Source organism: Protopterus annectens, chromosome 12.part0 (genome assembly GCF_019279795.1).
Source record: "Protopterus annectens isolate FY-2018-M chromosome 12.part0, PAN1.0, whole genome shotgun sequence".
NCBI classification, from domain to species: domain Eukaryota; kingdom Metazoa; phylum Chordata; order Ceratodontiformes; family Protopteridae; genus Protopterus; species Protopterus annectens.
This window is the reverse complement of record NC_056746.1, coordinates 673429447-673446173: the sequence shown is the minus strand read 5'-3', so window position 1 is coordinate 673446173 and position 16727 is coordinate 673429447. Positions and strand designations below refer to the sequence as shown.

The window sequence follows — 16727 nt, the reverse complement described above, 5'->3', positions numbered from 1 at the left end:
CTATACATTTCTTGGCATTAAGCTTGAGCCCATGGCTCTGGCACCAAGCATCTGTTTCTGTAAGGCCCTTTTGTAGAATATCCACATCATTTGGGGATTCAATAATGGCTCACAGTTTGCAGTCATCTATGAACTTTATTAGCCAGAGTCCCTTAGTGTAGGCCTGTACTTCAGAGAAGTAGATGCCAAACAAGACCGGTCCCAGGACTGAACCCTTAGGTACTCAACTGGTCATTTGCCTGGAGCTGGATTTGGAGTAGGCTACTTTTACTGTCTGGGTTTTGTCAGTAAGCCAGTTGGCAATCCATCGAGTGATGTAGGGATATATGCCCAGCTTAATAAGTTTATCTATAATTCCAGAGTGGGAGATGGTGTCAAAGGCCTTGGTGAGGTCCAGATAGGCTGTGTGGACCACCTTACCCTCGTCCACAACTCTAGAGACTGATTTGAAGAAGTCAATCAGGTTCAGGAGACAAGATTGGCTCTTCACAAACCCAAACTGGGTGGGGTCCAGTGTTTGAAGGTTTCCAATGTCTTTATTTATAAGTTCCATGATAATGCGTTCCATGCCCTTGCAGATCAGGCTTGTCAGAATGATGGGACAGTAGTTCCCAGGATCCAAGGTGGATCCCCCCTTGTGGAATGGGATAACTGTAGCTGTGTGCCACTCAGTGGGAATGAAGCCTGAGGTGAGGCTATGATTAAACATGACACTTAGGTGAGGTGCCAGTTCATTTTGTAGTTCACGTAGTACACATCCCAGGATGTCATCGGACCCCATGGATGCTGTATTCTTAGCTTTAGAAAGTGCGGTTTCTACCTGTTTGGCCATGATTACCAGAATTTGGCAATCTTTTGGTATTGAGATAGGCCATTTAGTGGATGAGAGGGGGGTGAAGTTGGCACTAAATCGATCTGCCAGGATATTGGCAATATCCTTGGGACCAGTATATTTAATGCCATTCTGTTGTAGCTCAGAGCAGATCTGAGCATTGCCATTTAGATTCTTGACATAACTATAGAATGCTTTGCGGTTGTCTTTGGAATATTTGGCAATTTTATTTAGGTAACTAGCTTTGGAGGATTTTATGAGGGATCTCACCTTCTTACTGAGGCTGGTAAGGGAGTTTTTTGCATCCTGGGATTTTCCTCTTTTCTGCAATAGTTTCTTCCTTCTGTTGTATAGTTTGTTTATAGCATGGGGACCAGCAGATTGACTTCCTTTTTATGGAGGAGAGAGTCTTGGTTCTATTTGGGATGGCATGATTCATGCATGAGTTGATGTGCTCGTACAGCGCCTTAGTGTAGGATTCAACAGTTGAACTTTCAGCTCCCGTCTGCATGGGCATCATGAAGTTTGCCACTTCTGACTTGAGTAGAATGAAGTTGGCTTTGGAGAAGTGTTTTACAGAGATTTCCTTACTGAGGGGTGGGGGTGGGATGTGGATGTCAAGGGTGATTTGCTTATGGTCAGACCTGACCACTGAGGGGGTGACCACTGGTGTGGCGCATCTATCTCCCATGTTGGTAATGACAAGGTCTAGGATATTGGAGCCCCTGGTGGGGCAATGGATTAGTTGATCGAGGGCGTTGGAATTTATGAATTCCAAGAACCGTTGGGAAAAGGTTTTGGTACCCGAGTAGTTTTCCAAGTTAATGGCAGGGTAGTTGAAATCACCCAGTATTAGGGTGTTTGGTTGTATCTTAATATTTTCCAGTATGTTTAGAAAGGTATAGTGAGAATATTGGGGCATGGTGGGGGATCTGTAGCAAGCTACAATTTGGATTGCAGTCTTACCTAGTGTTAGTTGCACCTGAAGAGTTTGCATTGTGTTGGGCACCTAGCCTGGAGGTGTGAATATCCTTGGTGAATATGGACACTCCTCCACCTTTAGTGATTCGTTCTTGGTTTGGTGGCCGAAAAGTGTGGTAAGAATTGTAGCCTGGCATTGCAGGGTTGCTCAATGGAGCCTTGAACCAGGTCTCGGGCATTGCACAGATATCGATGTTCTCCATTTTTAGGAGTGCCTCGAGAGAATGCATTTTGAGGTTTAGACTTCTTGCACTGAGTAGAATTACCTTCAGATTTTGCATGCTTGTATCTGTTACAGTGGTGGTTTTGTCCTTTGAATCTTGCCTAAAAAAGGCACTATGGGGGTGGCAAGAGCTTTAGCCAGTAACCTGAATCTCAGGTCTGACAGGTGCAGACCATCTCTGGCGAAGCATCGTGGTTTGTTGATCATGTCGTCCCAGGCAGACAGATACTGGATCCCCTTTGAATGACACCAGAAGCTTAGCCAATTGTTGAAGTCAATCATTTTGTCCTTATACTGTGGTATCATTCTGGGTAAAAGCAGGATGCTACTCAGGGCTAGGGTCATAACTGCCTGGGCCATATGATCTGAGAGCTCCTCCATGTCTCTTTTCATGTAGTCCAAGGAGGTACATCTCAAGTCATTCCCTCCAACATAGACAATGACAGAGTCATATTTGTAGTTGTTGTGGAGTGACTTGAGTACATACATTATGTGGCGGATCCTGGCACCCGACAGGCAGCTGACTGTAATTTTCTCCTTGTTCAGCCTGGTGTGTGGGACAGCAGTGTACCTGACTATAGAGTCACCTATGACTAAAGTGTTGGGTACATTGTCTTGCCTTAGGGGCTGTTGTTGGGTGGCACACTGGTGTTGTGAGCTATGTGTCACTTTGGTTGTGACTGGTGTTTGTTTGCATTTCAGCTTCGGAGGTCCTTGTTGCTTGGGCAAGTTAATGTTGAGAACCTCCACATATGTGGGTTTAGTGTTGCTATGTGTGGGTGTTGATGATCTGGGCTTTGAAAGGCTATGTGTTGCTTGAGGTGTAGTGCAGGTGTTAACCTTCTCCTCTTGACTGTCTAGCACAATCTTGGCTAGAGAGAGCTTTGCTTCCAGTTTGGCTAAGTGAATCTCTCGCAGGTTGTAGTGTTGGGTGGTAGAAGGAGAGGGTTGTCTGTGTACATAAGGCCGTTGCTGCATTGCCCCAGCATGCCCAGATTGACCAAGTGAATAGGAGAAATCACCGGAAGCTGACCCTTGGACATGCCTGTTTAGATGCTTTTTTTGTAAAGTACAAGAGCTGTTTTCCCTTAGCTTTGCAAGGTACTTTGCAATTATAGGCTGTTTAGTGCCTATGATTAATTTCTCCTTATTGACAAGGAGAGTTGAGTGCTTGTATCAGTTTAAGGCTTCCTAGTGCTTTCCAGCAGGTTCTATAGCAAGTGCTAATCAAAGGGGTTCAGATTTTAGTGCTACTACTGAGAAACCAGCTAGTTCTAAGGGAAAATTTGAAGAGCAGACTTTCTGACAACTGGAATAGTTTAACCATAGCCCAGTGGTGCTGCACAATGTGAAAAATGCACAAACACATGCATTTTTAAGCCAGAAAGTTGAAAGGGATAGAAATCAACCCAAAATGGCTAACAAAATTACAATTTCAGAGCTGGAAACCACTCCTCTAGCATTAGATAGGCAGTACAATGCCCACCACTCCCTCTGGTTAGCAATAGGACTTTCCTCTACCACAGCAAGATCTGGATAGCTCTGAACACAGAAAATAAAGTCCTGAAACCAGCAAAGCCTGGGATCTGGACTATACTAGCTAGGAAATGTGAGAAATGAGCAAACAAGATAGTATTTTCTTTTGTTTGAAACAGGCTAAGCAATACAATAATACAGTAAATAAACACAGAAAAGTCTAACACACGAGTGTGTAGCCCTAAACAGTAAATGCAATTAAAACTCTACAAAATTAGCAGTTTAAAACTTTTTAAATGAAGCAAGGCAAGTGCATAACTGAAAAATAATTTAAGAGGCAGTAATACAGTAGAATAAGTAGCTAGTCTACATATACAGAAATGTCTATATATATACAGAAAAGCAGCTAAAACACACTAAAACAATTCAGATGCAATGCAACCTAGAGCACTTGAGTTGTAGCAATATTAAGCCAAATACAGTTTTAATAAATGCACTAAAATATACTCTATAGTTCCAAAATGTTTGAGAAGCATAGTCAGAACACAAGGAGATTCGGGCAATTTTTTTTTTTTTTTTTTAAGAAAGGGAGAAAGGAGGAACAGAAGGAAACAAACTAAGTGGGTTGACCTTCTCAGATGTTCTCGCTGTATTAGGTAGAATGATCTAATGACACTAGACTGGGAGGAGTGTCCAAGAGCAAATTTAAAGTAGGGGTGGGCAACTGCAAGGCCAGCAGGTATAAAGACAAGATGTCAATAGAGAGGGAGGGTGGGAATCTATTTTAGGCAGAAAACAATACAGAGATGTTTATCACATCAGAAAACCAGCAGTGAGCCAATAGCTATCAAATACAGTACAAGTATGCAGTATACAATAAAATTGCTATAAATATCTAGAATAAGCAATAACTACTTCGAATAAGAAAAAAAACAGGCTACTTATTGCTATATATCACAGATCAGGTGCTCCTCCTCAGACAGCTCTGTGTATAATGGCTGAAACACTCAAGTTAACTTCTTAAGTAACAGAAAGTTGAAACCTGAACCAACTTTAAAAAAAAGCTCAAAAGAACAAATGGGGTGCTTTCTCCAAGCCATAGACCTGGCAACCCCAACCAGCAATGACTACAAACACTACACTTTCACTGTAGTGGGGGATGGTCTAGACAATGAGCACAGAAAGTGGCCTTTAACAAACAACTAGGCTCACAACACAATCAGGAATATGGAGAATATTACAGCTACTACTAAACTATTTTAGTCAGAACACACTATAGAAATGTTTATCACAGCAGAAAACCCACAGTGAGCCAATAGCTATGAAATACAGTACAAGTATGCAGTATACAATAAAATTGCTATACATATCTAGAATAAGCAATAACTACTACAAATAAACAACAACAACAAAACAGGCTACTTATTGCTATATATCACAGATCAGGTGCTCCTCCACAGATAGCCGTGTATAATGGCTGAAACACTCAAGTTAACTTCTTAAGTAACAGAAAGTTGAAACCTGAAACAACTTTAAAAAAAGCTCTAAAGAACCAATGAGGTGCTTTCTCCAAGCCGTAGACCTGGCAACCCAGCTAGGCAATGACCATAAACTCTCTTTCCTAACTAAGATGGCCTGGACAATGAGCTCTGAAAACAGCCTTTAACAAACAACTAGGCTCACAACACAATCAGGAATATGAAGAATATTACAGCTACTACCTAAACTATTTTAGGCAGAACACACTACAGAAATGTTTATCACAGCCAGTAGTGAGCCAATAGCTATGAAATACAGTACAAGTATGTAGTATACAATAACATTGCTATAAATATCTAGAATAAGCAATAACTGCTACAAATAAGCAAAAAAAAAACAAAAAAAAAAACAGGATACTTATTGCTATATATCACAGATCAGGTGCTCCTCCTCAGATAGCTCTGTGTGCAATTCTTTCAGAATCTGCTCTTTAGATTACAAGAAATAAAACCTATAGCATAACTTAGTTTCAGTGAAAATAAAGCCAAAGTGGTGTTCATACATAAAGAATCCCAGGTTACATAGAATATTTCTGTAGTATAGAGACTGAAATTCTTGGGATGGATATCTTCACCCAGGAAGAATACATTTCTTCTCTTCAAACAGAACAAAATTATTTACGGATGCACAAAGTAATCAATCACTGGCACAGTGTAAGGCTTTTCTTTGTAAGAAGGGTAACAACAAGGAATCCCATGGAATGAGCTGGGAAGTATTGCTGGAAATAAAGTTGTATGTTCTATCCTTCTTTAGGTTTCTGCCACCATGATTCTTGCCAGGACAAGTGGATTAACAAATGGATGGATGGATGGATAGATGGATGGATGGATGACTTGGTGCATTGTTGGTTAATAAGATGAATGTGTGAATAGATGGATAAAGGGATGAATGAATGAACAGGAAGACAAATAGACAGGCAGATGGATGCATAAAGAGTGGATGGAAGGCTGGATATTTGTCAGCACGAACAGTTCTCCATTTAATATAACACAATGTGGACAGACTTTATTAAACATTCCTTAATAATGTATTAAACAAGTAAACAAAAAAAATGGAAGATACATATTAACTCATTTCCACCAGTACAGCTGTTTTGAGTGTGTACTTTTAACTCCCAGTGGGTATGGCTTGAGCCTTTAAAAATGAAGTTATTACCTTACAGTTCAAACAAATATTCATATCCTCTGGAACAGTAAGAGTTACTAGAAAACTGGAAATGGCAAAGTATTCAGGATACATTAATATTTACATTAGTGACATTTATTTAGTTTCATGCTTTAAACTGATTTTGTAAGGAAAAATAAAGGAGGTGAATATTAATTTTGTAATGTTGTATAAACAGCTTATGATATCTGAATAACCTTTCAAGTAAGAGACATACTGCCAGCAGAATTTCCTTCATACAGCTGTAAGATTTCATATGAGGCTATGCAGGTCTGTTTGTGTTACCTGAATGTTACACTATTTAGAGAAATAACAAAATTGTTACAATACAAACAAACAGTATACAAATAATATTCAATACCTATTTAATTGCATTAGACAGAGGTTCAAATGGCAATACAGTTGTGTCTGTCATCATGTATGCTTGAAGATGAAAGCTTCTGGTACCTTGTATAGAGCCTGGTTTTGAATTATTAATGCAAATAAGAACAATTAATATTTGACACCTAGAGGAGTCAGTAGGAGATAACTGCAGAAATGCCTGGAAGCACATTCAGCTGTAATGAGTTCTACATATGTTTTTATTCACAACATTATTTCCATTGATTATTAGACTGAAAGGCAATCTGAAATAAATGCAATATATATATTTTTTTTAAATCCTAGAAGAACAGCCTACCTTTAAAAGATTCAAAAACCTTTATCAGAGCTACACTTTCTTCCAGAATTCTGTGTTCAATAGTCTTTTTACCCATTCCAAAATCTCTAAGTGTGGAAAGGGCAAATCTTCTCATCTGCTTCCAAGATTCTCCATTGGCAAAAATGATACCTTTTAAGAAAGAAAACTTTATTTAGAAATTAAATCTTTTTTTTAAAATACAGTTTCTTCATAATTAGCTTACATAGTATGAAGATGTGTTTGGATCTTAAAGCCTCAGGGCAGCCAGTCAGATATATGCACATGCATGTGTAAAGTTCAAACACTACTGAAAATAATTCTGAAACAATCTTCAGCAAACTGTATAACTGCATATGTCATGTGTCCTTCATAAACAGAATGTGTGCACGCAGCAAGTTTAACAATTGTTATTTTTGATACAAGCCATTCTGAATATAATATAATATGAGCTAATATCACCTACAGAGGAAGTGCACCCTGTATAATAGCTTGCCTCAGCCCCCATGGATGACTTTCTGCAATTAACATGTTCGACGTGTATGTTTTAGAAGCAGAGCCCTTACCCCATCAGAGTTTTCTGTGGCATTAAAGGATAGAGCCCAAACAACAGCCCTGTGAGTGTCTGATGTCAGCTCACCCATTCTTGTTTGAGGAAGTGCCTAGACCAACTATGTGGGCACCACCTTGTGGCGGTTTGCTGGTGCTGCAGTAAAACCTTCCAAATAGTGAGCCATGTATACCTTCCAAGCAGTGCATTGTACCATAATTGGGGTTTAGCATGTGCACACCTGTACTGAACATCTAACTTTGAAGGCTGTTCCATGGTGGGGAACTTAGTAGCCATCATGGAGAAAATTTAAGGCATAAAGAAACCTCAAGTGATCACAGATGATAATCGTCAGCTCTTGTCTGTACTGCTCACATACACAAGATAGTGGCGTGAAAGGTTCAGTGGGAGCATGATTAGATGGAAAAGCTTGAGGGCTGGTAAAAAAAAAAGATGTAATCCTATTGGACTATAATGCTTTCATTGCATAATACAGTGTAGTAGGATATATATTAGTATAAACCTTACGGTTCCAATCTCAGTAAATTAATCCTATATTTCTGACAATCATTTTATGTACATCAACAAGATGATAGTTTATTTCATGTATAAGACAAGCATGTTAGGCCTATGGTAAGACAATGTCGTCTTTGGCTTATCAAAGTCTTTTTATAATATTAAAGATATTAATGTCATTTGATCAGTTAAAAGCTGGCAGTTGTGCTAAATGGGCTAAAACTTATCCAGCTGTTTTTGTTAACCTCTTCTCTTCCAGTATCTTCTCTTACAATACATTCATTTCAGCAGTTACAATACAGTCTGACAAACAGGTGTATTTATTTTCTATCAAGCAAGACCCACTGTTGATAAGATTTTTAACAGTCAGATTTAGAAATATATTCTTAACACATGCATCTGTACAAATCAGTTTGAGATACAATTGAAATAAAATTCTTTACAAAACTCCAGCTAGCTATGCTGGCATATATTACACATGCACTGCCCCACTCTCTCTGGCATAGCTGGCACTAACTCACATATTCACATATACAATGAGGCATATAACAACCTGGCATCCACCTATTATGGCTTATTCAGGAAGCTTATACTGTCCTGCATATATCTATATGCCTGGGCTGTGCAGTGTCATGTACATCAGTGCATGCACTAGCATGCATGACCTGTTCAGTCAACGTGTGTGCACTTCTGCTCATATATCCATGCCTGGCATGTGTACTGGTTGACCAGTGCAGTGCATGCATTTCTGCACATATCTTCATGCACGGCCTCTTTGGTGCAGCATGTGCATTTCTGCACACATCACCATACAGCCTCTGCACTCCTGCAACTATCCATAAGTATGTCTTGGATGCTGTAAGGCAAGCATTCCTGCATTCATTATATATAGTTCTGTAGGCATCTGCATACATGTCCTGCATAGTATAACATGTACATTCTTGCACACAACTTCATCTATAAATAACTACTATTGTGAAGCACATGCATTCCTTGCCACATTAATTGCCCATTTAAATGTATGGTTCTAGGTGCAGCTAATACTCTGAACTCTTACTGATAATTTGGCAGGCTTAGCAAGACCTCATTTTTTATCTCCTGCAAGGACATCTGCCCACTGGATAGGAACTTAGGAAGAAAGAACCAATACTAGGTAAGTGATTACAGGGATACTAAGGTGCCTAGCCATATATATATATATATATATATATATATATATATATATATATATATACATATATATATATATCTCTTCAAGTAGACACATTTAAAAGTTCTTCCATCACTTTCAAGCACTTAATAGTGCTCACTTCCCAAATTTAGCAGTACTGTGCACGATAACTCTGGTGTAATTTTATGTCTACCTATGCAGTCATCAAAAATAGCCTTAAACACAGTCAAAGAAATACTTTCTTTGACCTGCAGTAGTAACTTATTCCATATGCTGGAGAAAGATTGAGCTAGGAACATGTAAATTGGTAAGGTTTGTTTAATTTTTGCTGTAAATGTAGGTCCTTAGTGCTGATATTTGTTCAGCCACTGGTTTTGTGAAGAAATATCTTATCAAATAGGGCTGTCTCTCTTATGGCATGTAAAGTGAGACATCATCTTAGAACAGTCATTATGCCACTGTGTATTAGAAGAGTTTTGGGAATCTATCATGATAGTTGAGGAATTTCAGGTCTTTAATTTTCATGATCAGTCCATTTCTCCTGGCTAGCTTTGAACCCCTGATCACTGTCAGTGCTGTTGGCTAACATGTCTCTACAATGGCGTTCTAGTTCTTGATGTACGTATCTTTTCAACAGCAGACTTACTTCAGTTCTAGACGTACTAGGTAGGGACTCTTTTACTACTATTTAAGGAAGCTTTTACTACAACATTCCAACATTCTGATCTGATTTTACATTCAAATGCATCACAAATTATTCATTTCAGAAGATAAATCTTACCATGGTCTTTGAATGCATTTTGAAAAAGTGGTGAACGCCCTCTGTTTCCAAATTCGTCTGCATGGTTTATAAGAGCATCCTTCACTGTGTCATAACCAGTCAGCACAACAATCTTTTGCATACCCATGTGGAAAGTGTATACTGTGCCATACTTCTCTGACAGCTTTTAAGAGAATAGAAACTGGTTTAGTTCTATTTAACATAGTTTTCTCATTTAAAAATCAATCTGTGTTTTCTTACTAAGAAATGCTGATATTATTAGCATGATGTATCAATACATCTTTCTGGTTTGTAGTGTTGTATTGTCACGGAGACATTGAGTCACAAGCATGGAGCACACTACAGTGCAAAACAGATTTCAGGTTCATCTCATTTAATTACCTTTGCACTAATGACTAGTGTATCTAATCTTGGTATGGTATTAAAAAAAGATATCAAAAGACAAGTGTCTATTGTGTTACAAAAATATATCAAAATACTATTGTCTATGGTGTAATAAAAGATATCAAAAGGCAAGTGTCTTGTCTATACCTCTGTAATGTACACAGGCAGGAAACAGTCTCAATTCAACCTTCATCCCATTCATCACACTGACTAGAAGTTTAAACAATGCCATGAAATATGGGCATGCCCCTTGTGCAGATTAGAATAGTGTCAGACAAGGACCTCTGGTACAGTTCCTGTAGGTTCTTGGAACTTGTATTTTGTTTAACATCTTTTCTCGAGCACCAGGAAGTACCATAATTTCTGCTCTGCAGGATCTGAGGAAGGGAAAACCTGAAAGCACTTATCCATCATGAATGGTGCATCTTTTTGTGACTTTACATATTCTTCTACAAGAATTTTGTTAGAAATATTTCCTTTTTATCGAGGGTTCGTTTTATAAAGGATTTTAAGAGTCTTTTGGATGTCTATGGTGGCTTGTGATTGCCTTTATTTTTCATGGAGCACCTTCAGCTGCTAACAGGTTTGTCTTGGATTGTTCTGTATACATTTCTCAAATGTTGGTTGTTTTCTTTCTTACCCCAAGATGGTGTAGTTTTATCTTCTCCCACACCTCATATCTTTGCAAGCAGCCCACAGTGCTCTACTAGATTCCCTGTTGATTTTTTGCTTGTAAAATGTTTATTTTATTCCAGACTTATTTGATGATGTGCTGCCTTTATGTGTTTGTGTTCTAAGCTAACAGTTTCTTTTTTCTTTCTTTCTTTCTTTAAATTCTACATCTGGACATTCTCAGTTACATGCTCAGCTCTAAACAGTTCTTCATTAGTTATTCATCTTTCAGTTAGAGCCACCAGTTTATCACTACTCTTATGGACACACTGAAAAAGCCTGTTCATGTAACTTACCTGGGAGTCCCGTCTTAAATTTAACCACTGCTAGGATATCACTCATTTTGCTTTTTCTGTTTACTTCAAGTTTATTTATTTAGTTATTGCAGGTTGATTGCCAGATAGGTAGGCTGGTTGATTGACTCTTTTCACACACAGCCCAGTCTCCAAGGGAGCCGGAAACTAAAATGGCATTGCAGCATATCTTTCAGAAGTATAAGCAGTGTTAAACAAAGGTAGTATTCAGACATATAAGTACAATCATTCTTTTACTAACAGTAGGATTAACCTTTTTGGAAAGTTTATATTACTTACAGTAAGAGAAAATGAATATGTTCACCAAAAGCTAATATTTGCAATATTTGTAACATGTTTTCACCAATAGCAGTATTTTCAATATTCATAACAGGAATTTTGATGTGTTTAATTGTATAAGAGGGCCAGAACAGATTCATTAATACCTACACTAAGTGGTGTACATGTAGTCTGCACTTTGTGATAACCTTTATGAATCTCCCTTGATATTTAAGGATGCAAGAAAATCAACAGAAAAAATAAATTTAGGAGGAAGGTATGAGTTATGCTTGTGTTGTCTGTTCATTCAGAATGGTGTACACTTAGTGTGGTCATTAGTAAATCCCAGGGTTACTATTGTGCAGGTGTTGTGATTCTTCATTCTTTAACTTGCATCCCTGAAACAGGTACACTCAGACTCATATTTAAGATTTTTTTTTAGTGTGGTTTTAAATTCTATTAGAGTCCACAGACCTTAACTCAGGGGATAAGTGATTCTAACCACAAAGTTAAAATATGCTATTAATCAAATATTTGTGCCATCACTACATACTTGAAGTAAACATTCAGTAATAAAATTTCATAGCTTGTGTTTCAGAGGGCACATTAGCCCAAATTAACAATTCCTTAGCTTTTGATAGTGCATATAGTCAGCACCTTCCACTTTAATACAAGCCTGGACTGCTTATCCTATAAGTTGGAAGGTTAAAATCTTGGTTCAGTCAGACTGTGCCCATTTCACCTGGGTGGCATATCTCTTAAATAAACAATAAAATATGCTGGAATAACAACATCCATGCTCAATTTCATTTTCAGTCAAGTGTTTTTTGGGGTGGCCAACACTGTGGCTATTATGTTCATCTGTTCTGAAAAGTGACACTATATGCAAACAGTCCACACACACACACACACACACACACACACACACACACACACACACACACACACACACACACACACACACACACACACACACACACAGGCACACAGTGGTGGCACTACAGGGGGGCACAGGAGGGCCTGTGATCCCCTGTGAAACTGCGTGCCCTGCTGAGTGCCTCGGTCCCTAGACCCCCCAAAGAAATGCAAATCACATGCAGCCACTGATCCAGGGCAAAATCTGCCAATGTAAAAAAAAAAGAGTCTATTATTTTTATTTTTAATTTACTTATTTTTGGAAACCAATAATGTGTACATGCATATGCCTAATGGATGTCAAAGACACTCCTGTGTGTCTCCTGCCCCCACTTACATAATCTTCATCGTGCACTGCCCCAAAAGACCTGGGATTGTCTGTACAGGTAGAAGGGGTGGTGCCAAGGTGTTAGAGAGACAATGTCATGGGCTATATCATTGGTGCCCACAGTGAGCAGTTTAGGTTTCAGAAAATACTATATACCTCAGCTCACCATGGGCACATTTTGCAGCATTTGTTGAGCAGAGAAAAACAACAAGTCTGAGACTCTCAAGTAAGTAGGGTTATTTTATATAACTAGAAAGTAATCAGTAGGTGAAAGACTTCATTTTGGTACTTATGCAAACTTGCACAGACTACTGATGAGATTGTTGGGGAAACATTTAATTTTGGTGCTTGTGCAAACTTGGACACTGCTGAAGAGGTCGTTGGGGAGGAATGTTTCATTTTGATGCTTGTGCAAACTTGGACAGGCTGCTGAAGGGGTTGTTGGGAGAAATGTTTCATTTTGGTGCTTGCACAAACTTGGACAGACTACTGAAGCGGTCATTGTTCTGTGGCAAGTCAGTCACTAAATAATGACAAACATTTGAGTTTCAGACTTCATATCCTTCCGAAAATTTTTCCTATCACAAATCCTGTTATTCCAACAATGAAGTTTATAAGACCAGTGTTTAAAATATGTCACTATCTTTTTGGTCTTAGCCCCCCTCATTAATTTAGGCTTTGTCCATATTTCTTGTGCTAAGAGGTTGGGAAGTATGAATAAATACATTAGGTTGCAAGCACAAGATAAACTAAGGTTTGTATTTGTGATGAGGGAACACTCTGAATGTTAAGAAGTGCCCCATGTAAAAATGCCTGCCTAAGTTCTAGGAGTTGGAATAATTTGTGGAATAAAGTGTTACTAATGTGAAGGTCTGAAATTAAAACTTGGGTTGGCCCCCCTTCCTAATTTAGTAAATGTGTCACTTTTTACTCATATGTTCACATTGTGCAGGATACTGTATTATTTGACATTTTGAAGATGGAAAGTTGTAAATGTCTGCAGTGTATGGTATAGTATTCATGATATTGCAAACCTACTCTTACCTGTATTTCTTAATTGCTTGATACGGACTAAAGTTGATATATTTTTTTTTTGGGGGGGGTTGCTTTGGTTGACTGTCTGTAGTTGCAGTTTGAATTGTTTTTCATGACAGCCCTTAACAGATGAAGAACTGGGTATGTGGCAGAAAAAGTATAAAGTAACATTTTAACCATGTTGTGAGCTCCACCCAGTTGTTATTAAATGTTCCACATTTTGCCCATTTGTTCCATTTTATGAGAGGTAGTATAGTGTTCCATGTTTTGAAGATGGAAAGTTTGATATAGTTGCAGTTTAATTCTTTTGCTAGTTGGTGCTATGGAAATTATAGTAATGTCAAACCAGCTTAAGAATTAAGGATGGCCGAGATTCACTAATCCTCCATGTAAGACTAAGTCTTACATGGAAACTGCAGTCTAAGAGTATGATGTCAGCGCATCATGCATATTCATGAGGGCACGCTGACTCAACTCTAAGGCTAACACGGAGCATGCACGAGTGCAGGGGGCATGTCAGACTGCCGAGCAGTCCAAATATTCACACCCCTGCAAGTGCGTAAACTGAAAATGTCAACTGAAATGAGTGAGTCTGCTCAAATGTCTACATACCTAACACTACACTCCCCCACATTCTAAATCCCTGTACAAGTTTAAAATGTAAAGCTTTCCTTTTTTTTTTTTTATTATTCCTGATATAGCTGCCCGTATTTGCGCGTGTATGCGTGGGTTTGCCTATTGCTTAGCTACAGTTAGCAGTGTAGACATCGAAGAGGATAATAAACTACTTATATGCAAATTAAGTGAAATAGCAATAGTGTAGTGGTAGAGCCCTCGCACAAAGAGGAGGCATTCCCGATTCGATTCACACCACTCCCCTTTCTATTTTCTGTAGGAAATGTGTGCATAAAAAGAATTCCTGACATTTACCTTTTAAAGTTTAGTAAAATGCATCGAAATGACCTATGTGATAGTGAACGATTTTATATATATATATATATATATATATATATATATATATATATATATATATGTATATATGTATAAGAAGGTGGAATGGTCATGTATACTGATAAATGCATAAGTAACGTATCTTAAGCAATGTGAAGCACTGCTAAGCAAACTTTACTAGTATTAAGCACAGTTAAGTATAATTACTCATAGCTTAGCACTGCTTTAACTAGCGTAATAGCTTTGCGCGGAACTGTGTGCATTGCTCCAACTAGTGCAAACAAAACATGTTCGCACGGAGCTGTGCACCCTTCTAACTAGCCCAATGTTGGGCAACGTCGGGGCAACGTAGAGCAACGTCGAGCAATGTTGGGCAAAGTTGAGCAAAGTCGGCTAAACACAGCCACACCTCCTAGCCAGTCTGGTTAGTAGTAAAATAAAAAGGAGTGACAGGCCTCGAACCCAGGATACTGTCCACCATAATCACAGTACTAAACCAGTAAGCCATAACAGCTTTACATATGTATGCATTTCCAGCACACTCATATATATTAATGGAAGTTTACCCATTGCTAAGCAGGTTTGCTTTTAGCTGAGATTTTTCAAAACCGGACAATCACAAATAAGTGTGGAAAATGAGGCATATTTAAGCTCCATAGGCGGGAATAATTGCTATAACTGTTTGTAGCTCCCATTGGCAGACAGTATGGCAGGTGTTGGAGAGGGCTTTCATTTTCAAGCACAACGGTGGGGCATTGAGGAGTCAAAAGTAATGGTTTGGCTCCTCGTCCATCATCATGATACAAGACTCCTGCAGGGCCAGTTTCAGGGCACTGAGTACAAAGTGGAAGCCTGGAACCATCTAACACATGATCTCACCAGTGCCACAGGCATCCCTTGGACTGGTGAGTAGGTCAGACACTACTACTCAGACCTGAAGAGACGCAAGGAGGACTGTGGATACAGGAGGCCCGTGAAATGGAAAATGCTCCACTACTGAGTATGTAGCCATGGAATGAAGTATGTAAGAATTGCTATTGTAGTCTATATTATGGATAGATATGTCTCAATATCCCTTCATTTACTTCACAGCTGCAGGTGTCCGTGCTGTGAATTAGCAAGCCTATGCAGATAGGCTGCGCCACCAGGCAGGTTAGTAATTATTCTGCATGTGTTGTCATATAAAAGAAGTGAGAGAACCTGAAAAAGAGTGTTGTAACCCATTAATAAAGGAATAATAAGTGTTGAATAACTTCTCTGCATATACTGTTATATAAAATAAGTAAGACAGCATGAAAAGGTGTTGTAACCCATTAATAAAGGTATAATATATCTTGAATAAAAGACCTCTGCATGCACTGATATATCAAATAAATGAGAGCCACTAGAAAAGTGTGTAATGTAATTAATAAAGGTATAATTCCTGGAGTGTGTCCGTGTCACTTTCTTCATATGTTGTTGTACCCTTGCATTATAGAAATAGTACTGTTGTATTAAGCGCTTTCAACCCACACATGGGTAGGCCCATATAAAGTGGATGAAGGGAGTGCCAGTAGCTGTTAAGCATATATACAGTCCTCAACTGTCGGTTCATGGCCGGCATGTACAGGTTAATCTGGCACATGAGTAGCTTGCTATTGTGTTCCCCAGAAATGTCAGTGTGCTGCTAGAAATGTAGGGGGCTGTTAACATATACCTGATAATGTCACCTGAACACATCCAGATATGTAGATATATACATATAAATGAAATATATAAATATGTAGCAGTAACATCTGCATCCAGGACAGTTTGTATGTCAGATACAGGTCAGGTATATCAAGAACTAGCAAAATCCATTTCACAATTTAACGGACATTGCCTAGTGTAATAATACATGTAGGGGATATATAACTGCAGTCAATAGGAATGTAGTGTAAACTATAAGTATATATAAGTTGTTAATGGAGGTATCTTTTTAC

The 16727-nt window shown here is 38.6% G+C and overlaps 1 protein-coding gene across 1 annotated transcript in view; it reads right to left on the bottom strand.

Annotated features, from left to right (window-relative positions):
• Positions 1-16727, bottom strand: part of LOC122816777 (cytochrome P450 2K1-like) — a 397116-nt gene that overhangs the window by 310146 nt on the left and 70243 nt on the right. The window contains exons 2-3 of the mRNA XM_044089795.1: positions 9910-10072; positions 6895-7044 (exon numbers count right to left, since the gene is read on the bottom strand). Of these exons, the coding sequence (XP_043945730.1) occupies positions 6895-7044; positions 9910-10036 (277 nt within the window). The 5' untranslated portion in view covers positions 10037-10072. The remainder of the gene's footprint in view (positions 1-6894; positions 7045-9909; positions 10073-16727) is intronic.